This window comes from Podarcis vaucheri (assembly GCF_965113315.1).
Source record: "Podarcis vaucheri genome assembly, chromosome: 9".
Lineage (NCBI taxonomy): Eukaryota > Metazoa > Chordata > Lepidosauria > Squamata > Lacertidae > Podarcis > Podarcis vaucheri.
Window position 1 is genome coordinate 32,300,019 of NC_138767.1, and position 7,341 is coordinate 32,307,359.

The window sequence follows — 7,341 nt, forward strand, 5'->3', positions numbered from 1 at the left end:
CAGAATAGAAAACTAAGATTTCTTTCCATCTTGCAGTGTTTACTCTTGTATATGGAGCTTACAACAGACTGTAAAAAGTTATCAGATGGATAATTTAAGAGACTGTTTGCTAGGAATCCTTGGCTGTCCAGTCTTCCTCATTGGATAGCAGCAGCTTTTTTGTGCACTAAATAAATAGAAAGATTCTTCTTTCAATGTCTAAATTTTTGCCAGAGTTTTGATTCAAAGCAAATGACAGAAAAACCCAACAGGCAGGTGCTTCCACTGTCTCCATTTTTTGTTTTAAATAACATAAGATTAGAAATCTTTGTGGGATTATTTACAAGTCTGGTTATATTTGATAGCAATATATTCACCACTGTTGTGCTGATCAACATGAAAATAGCTCACACCAGGGCCTGGGCACTGTCCAAAATTAAGTCCAGGTATGTTTATCCACTATGTAGCTACTATGTAGCTACAGTTAACTAGTGTAAGACAGTCGTTAATCATCTAGAATCCCCACCTCCACTTCATCATATCTAAATTCCTTCTGTAAAAGTCATAATGAAAATATGCTGTTCTGTTTTCAGGGTATGGCATACTCAGCAAAAAACAAGGTAGCTGCCTGTACTGAGGGGTGTGTGGGTGTGAGAGAGAACTAGCTTATGAAAATTGGAATAGCTGGATAAGCTTTCCAGATTCCCATCCTTAAAGTGATGTTTTGTTGTTGTTTTTGCTATAAGGAGAACAATAAATATCTTCAAGAGATTTTTGTGCTCTTATTCTTTATTCACTGTTCTACAGATATGGTCTGGAGTGTTTGTTCCGGTTTTACAGCTATGGGCTGGAAAAAAAGTTCAGGCAGGAGATCTTCAAAGATTTCCAAGAAGAAACAAAGAGAGACTATGAATCTGGTAAGACCTTGTTCATAATGGTCTTGTGTAATATTGCTTGACTTCATGCTTAATTAGTTTTAAGATATCTCCAACATGCTCTCTCATTAGGTCAACTCTATGGACTAGAAAAATTTTGGGCTTATCTAAAGTATTCACAGTCTAAAACTCCACCTATTGATCCAAAGCTTCAAGAATACCTCTGTAACTTTAAAAGATTGGAAGACTTCAGAGTAGATGTAAGTGTTCAAATTTAATGTAAAGTCAACAAATGTCTGCTATGATTGGAGGGTAAGTTTAAGACATTCTGAAATGTAATATGGTCTGAAATGCCAAACCGGTTTGTAGTCATGCTGCACATTTTCTATTCTGCTTTCTGCATTATGAAACTTTGTACATGTCATCTGTAGAGATAATCTTGGATACCTGACAGTGACAACTAGAGCAAAGCAGGTCTTAAAAGAGAAAATGTTATTGCTGGGTTGTATTTGATACCTTTCTTGCAGGCCACATTCCCTTTACAGTGGTGCCTCGCAAGACGAAAAGAATCCGTTCTGTAAGTCTCTTCGTCTAGCGGTTTTTTCGTCTTGCGAAGCAAGCCCATTGACGGATTAGCGGATTAGCGCTATTAGCGCTATTAGTGGCTTTTAGCGGCTTATCGGCTTAGCAGATAAGTGGCTTAGAAAAAGGGGGGAAAGGGAAAAAAACCCGCAAGAACTCGCAAGACATTTTCAGCTTGCGAAGCAAGCCCATAGGAGATTCGTTTTGCGAAGCACCTCCAAAACGGAAAACTCTTTCGTCTAGCGAGTTTTCCGTCTTGCGAGGCATTCGTCTTGCGGGGCACCACTGTATTTATTCAAGAAACAATTTCTCATATTTTGGCATGATGTCACTGCACTTCAGCCATTTGGAGTAATCATTAAATGCTCAGGCTTTGAGGTTCAAAACTAGATCATAATAAGTTCTGATAACCGCAAGGGTATAATAATATTTCCATGCTTTCTTTCAGCCTCCCATTAGTGAAGAATCTGGGAGAAAAAGACATCCAACTGGTGAGGAAAGTGATCGTCATAGACATCAATCCAATTCTTCCAAGATCCTTGCTGGTAATTCTACAGCTGCCCCTCAGGCGTGGGTCCCAATAAACTTTCCCACTACAAATACTGTACAGGAGTTGAGTAACAGCATACACCAGAACAGTACTGCCACAAAATCAAGAAGTGATATACCTGAGCAGTAGACTTTCATTAAGCTTGAACCTTGAGATCAACTCCTAATGCCAGTATTTTAGCTCAAGGATCTTCAGGGAGAGCTATTTTAAAGCTTGATTAAAAACAAATGTATAGGAAAACGAAGGATCGCATTGGTTTCTCACAAAATTAAGTTCCAAGTACTTGCCCTTGATCAGTTGTACTGGGTTTGGCGAATAATCAAAGAGATCCTAGGGAAAATATATTGGTCTCCATGTTGCTGTCCCTGACTTATTGTTTACAGGATCTGCATTCCAATATTATATGCAAAAATACTTTGGGATGCCTTATGGTTCAGCTCATACTTCTTAAAGAAGTTATGGTATACTCATGTAACTTACAAAGCTTTTTTTCATTCAAGTTTTCCATCATTATTTCTACTTATAGAAGCCAAAAAGAAGACATTTTTAATGGAGAAATGACATAAGTTGATAAATGCATATATTACTATCAACATTTTTTTTTTACAGTACATGCACACTCCATGCTATATAGGAATGTGCACGTTCTTGGGTGCTGGATTTTGTTTTGCTTTTTAGTTACTTTATTTCAGGATCTCTTTTGCGTTGAGTATGAAATTTTGAGTTAGGCATCAATCTCTTTGGTTTAAGGTGTTTTATTTTATGCTGGTTCATACTTGTACTTAGGCAAAAGTAGGTTGCAGAGGGGAAGGGGTATGGCTTAGTAAACGTTACATCTTTAAGTTTAAGCAGAAGGATAAAAGTAACATGTGGCTCACTAATCACCCTTCAGTTAGAAGAGATGCTTGTGTTTCCTGTTTAATTGCTCTACTAAGTGACTTGCACTTCAAGGAGAGGTTATTTTTAAACAATTATATTTTGTTATTTGACACTGTTTTTATTTAAAGTACAAATATAGTACATACTAAAAAATGTTGTCAAAATGGGTTTAAATAAAGTGCAGATTTCATACTCTGCTACGACCAACTGAACTTAAATTGTCCAAGTCATCACTTTTCTTAAATGTAAATGATTAATTCAAATAGTAGTTATTTGTATTGGGAGGTAGAAGTTAAGGGGATACTTAACCTGTAATTACCTGTTCATTTCAGTTATTGTAAATTAAAATGCTTAGAATAAGGAAACGGAAAACCTCCTTCCCTGAAATGGAAGGAGTGGTAGGAATAGGTGCATTTTCATTACATACAGCAAAACAGTGAGATAGCTGTCTTCAGGTAACTTTCTACAAATAAAGCCTAACACTGTTTGATGCCTTATTACTGGGAGATATCCTAAGTGATCCAACATTTTAGTTTTATTGGACTTCTTTGGTAGATATGGTTGAAATCCATTGCAATTTTCTGTCATTATTGCCTTGTGAATCTGAATAGAACAATTATGAATATGTGCATATTTGTATATGAATATAAGAGGATTTCCCAGTAATTAATTTCTACACACAAACTAGCCTTTTAGAACTACTTTGTTTTGCAAAGGAACTAGGAATTGATGATACACATTTTATATAGCATCTTTTCAGTGTGCTGAAGTTATACATCTCAAACCTGTGCTCTATCTATGCCACCTCCTCCATGAAAATGATGCAATTGTAAATTTGGATTAAACTGTATATAAAAGAAATATATTTACTTTCATTTATTTGAATGAAATGTGTGCATATCTAGCCTTTAGTATGCATAATTTGTGGTATCTTTGCAGATTTTATAAAAATACAAAAAAGTCACCTTCGTGTAGTGTGTGGTTCTTAAGCAATCTTGTTCTTTAAACTTGTGTACTAATTTTGTTGTGTTGCTATTAGTTAAACTGGCATGTCTAGAGCTTGTTGCAGCAGTGAGTGGAACTAAGCATGACCAGGGGCTTTTCTTTTCCGGCCAAAATTTAAGTTATGAAAAAGTCTTAATTTACCTTCTTAATTCACATGATTTTAACAGGAACTGGTGGTGATGAGGTAAACAATGTTGCAAATATAGGAGAATTTGGAGTGTTGCTTTTGCATAATGGAACACACTACAGGCACTGGCAAAAATATATGGGCTTTATTCCAAGCTTATGGTACTTGGCATTGTATAGCTGATAAACTTCACCTGAATATTTTTCCTGCAATTTGTTCTTGGCTATTAACATTTGATTTTTATTTCCAGTTGATTAACTGTGATTTTGATTGTAAAGAAAGAGGTGTGTTGTGCTTTTGTTCTCTAAAACTGGTTTGCACAACTTCTGTCCACCAACTCTGTACATATAGCAGCTGACTAGGCTCTTGCTGATCCTTATCCTGCCTGGAATAAACAAGGGTTTGTTATACAAGGATAAAGCGCTGAATGGATCTTCATGGATCTGTTTGTGCAGACCACCTATATCACCTGTTGATACGGCTGTTCATGCACTATGTTCCAAAATTCTAGTGTTTGTGGCAAGAAAACTCAATTACATTATGCAGATTTAAGTTTATGGAAAAAATAGACAATGTGTTAGGCTATTTCATGAAAAATATATTTTTTAATAATCAAAGTACTTAGCAAATGCTGCCTTGATGCATAGAGATGTTTAAATGAGTAGGGGTACAGAGGACATTTACCACATGAATTGCATGGTTGTTTTAGGTTGCTTGTCTCTACTATTTGAATCCTCCTTGAGTCATAAAAAACTGTTGCTTGTTGGGTAGCAAAAGGTCAATCATTTTACCCAAATAGTTGATGGGAATACACAAGTTTTATTTTTAAGGTTTTAATTTGGGGACTGTGGAGCTCATTGCCAAGGAATCAAGTCTCTTGGGATGGATTCAAACATAGTTTTCTTGCATCAGATATTAGCTGAGGAAATACTGTGTTCCCTGCATTCAAACTGCGATACTTTGTTGCTGGCCGATTTCGTTGTTAAATGTTTTATACCTCATCCTTTGATCAGATTCCCAGATTGGCTTATATAATTTCAAAATAGAATAAAACTAGTGGGGCCAAATAGAAATATGCAAGAAGCAATCAACTATTAAGAAGGGCTAAAAAAACCCAGCCTAGAAAAGAGATCAAATTTAATTTAAACAACCTGAGAACATTAAAAGGTATTCACCTTCCAAGACATTGAAGTAGTCTTTGTCTAGGTAGTTGATTCACTAATCTAAAGTGGAAAAAGGCTCTTTAAAAAAATAATTGATTAAATAATTGTTCTAGTTTGCAAACCGGTGCCCCCAGAGATTAGGCTGCCTCTGTGAAAGAAATAATAAACAGCTGCAGGTAGTACAAGCCCCACCATTAAAAAGGGTAGGCTGGAAAAACAACATTTCTGAACATTCATGCAACAAATTATGTGCAAGTTCTACACAGTTCATCCCCTCCCTCTTCTTGGAAAGTAATACTCATCATGGTCTGTTTCCTGATAACATCACAAAAGCAAACAGTACACCTGTCCTTTAAACAAAGCAGTTCCCCAAGAAATAGCTATTTACTTATCTCACCTTAGTAGTATAAATTTGGAGATGAAAGTTTTTTTTATAATTGTTTGAAAATGCAGTTTCATGATTTAATATGTTCTTTATTTGCAGTCAGTCAGATACTCTGTGGAGTCTTTAAAAATGCCTTTGAATGTTTGTAGTTCAGAAGTAGCACAGCAAGTACATATGAGCAAGTGAATGGGTGGGAATCTTACTGATGGAGAGGGAGTAGTATTTTCTTGCCTTTTTTGTTACTGGATCACAAAAGACAGCCTTGCAAATAAGCTCTCAAAAGCTGCAATCCTGAAAGAAAGAAAAATTGCTATCAGCTGCTAGAAGGAGGACAGAACACTCCCTCCTGCAGAAGCAGAGTGCATTTTTGTGCTGGGCAAAAGGATATGGCCTTTTCCCTCATCACCACATAATGGACATCTCCTAGCATTGGGGTGCCAAGAAGATCTTAGGATATGAATGGGCTTGTACTGAGGAAGGTGCTGCTTCACCTTGTTTCGTCCTACATAGGAAGCTTTATATGTGAACACCATCAATAGGCATCTTGTCAGTAACTTGGCTCTGTTGCTGAAACAGACAAATCCTGTTCATTTAAAATGGTTGCTTGAATAGGGAGCTACCCCCTACACTATTAAGCTGCAGGTTATGCTTTGTTAGCTGCCCAACACTATACATTTAGCAATTTTCAAAGCATACAGAATTAAAAATGACCATCAATGCAACACACAAATCATATAACCCCAGCTGCCTCCACAGAAACCAACTGAAAAACTCCAAAATGCAACACTAACAAAGCCGGGTCACATGCCACCAAATGCTTGCGAAGAAAAGGGAAGTCTTAACCTGGTGACAAAAAGATGTCCGTGTGTCTGTGCGAAGCAGTCCTCACCGGAGAAAGTATTCCATACACTTGAGGGTGGAGCGGGGAGGATGGGACACAACTGAAAAAGCCCTCTCACTGGATAGCTCATTTGGTTAGAGCATGGTGCTGATAATGCCAAGATTGCAGGTTTGATTCATGGGGCAGCTGCATATTGGACAGGATGATCCTCAGGGCCCCTTCCAACTCTTGATTTATTGCCACCCTTCAAGCACCCTGGAGAAGGACCTCATGACTTGAGTGGAGGAAGAACACAGTGTGACAATGGTCTCCAACCATTACTATGTCCTTTATGAAAGCCATCAAAGTAGAGCTTTAAACCTAAATGTTCATCATACTTTGCATAAGGATTTGTTGGAAGTACAAGGAGATGCTCTTGCTAATTTTCTGCATTGAAGCAGGAAAATTTAATTTTCCCACAGTGGAGGGTATCGTCAAATGGGTTGGCCCTTCCATACTGTAATAGGGCTGTGGAAATTGCTTTTAACTGTCACCCTGTGTTGGAGAGGGCCTCCTGCAGTTTCTGTCCTGCTGAACTTCAGTGGTTAGGGCATTAGCCAAGTTTTGCCAGACTTTTCCATTTGCCTATTTCTGCCACACACACCCCGCTTCCCTTTGGGTTGGGGGAGTTGATGAGGCAGATTAAAAGGACAGTGAACCCCAATGCTGCAATGTTTCCTAGATGGGCAGGGGGTGGACAGCCCTACATTTCAATGGACTCCTTGGAGGATCCAAGATTCCCATAGTGGATGCTCCCCTCATGAAGCTTCTCTCCAGCGTCATAATTCTGAAAGAGGGCAATACTCCTCTCTGAGATCAGGTGTTAAGATGCTCAGATCTGGATTGTCATAAGGTTCATGAGGGCTTGGGTTTGGCCCAGAGCCATCTCAGCTACCTCCAAAGAAGAAATGGCACC

At 37.9% G+C, this 7,341-nt stretch overlaps 1 protein-coding gene across 5 annotated transcripts in view; it reads left to right on the plus strand.

Moving 5' to 3' along the window:
* Window positions 1–3,829, plus strand: part of LARP1B (La ribonucleoprotein 1B) — a 28,030-nt gene extending 24,201 nt beyond the window's left edge. For all 5 annotated transcript variants that reach the window (XM_082237562.1, XM_082237566.1, XM_082237564.1 and 2 more), the window contains exons 17-19: window positions 787–896; window positions 987–1,114; window positions 1,885–3,829. In XM_082237562.1, the coding sequence (XP_082093688.1) occupies window positions 787–896; window positions 987–1,114; window positions 1,885–2,115 (469 nt within the window). In that variant the 3' untranslated portion in view covers window positions 2,116–3,829. The remainder of the gene's footprint in view (window positions 1–786; window positions 897–986; window positions 1,115–1,884) is intronic.
* The last annotated feature ends 3,512 nt before the right edge of the window (window positions 3,830–7,341 follow it).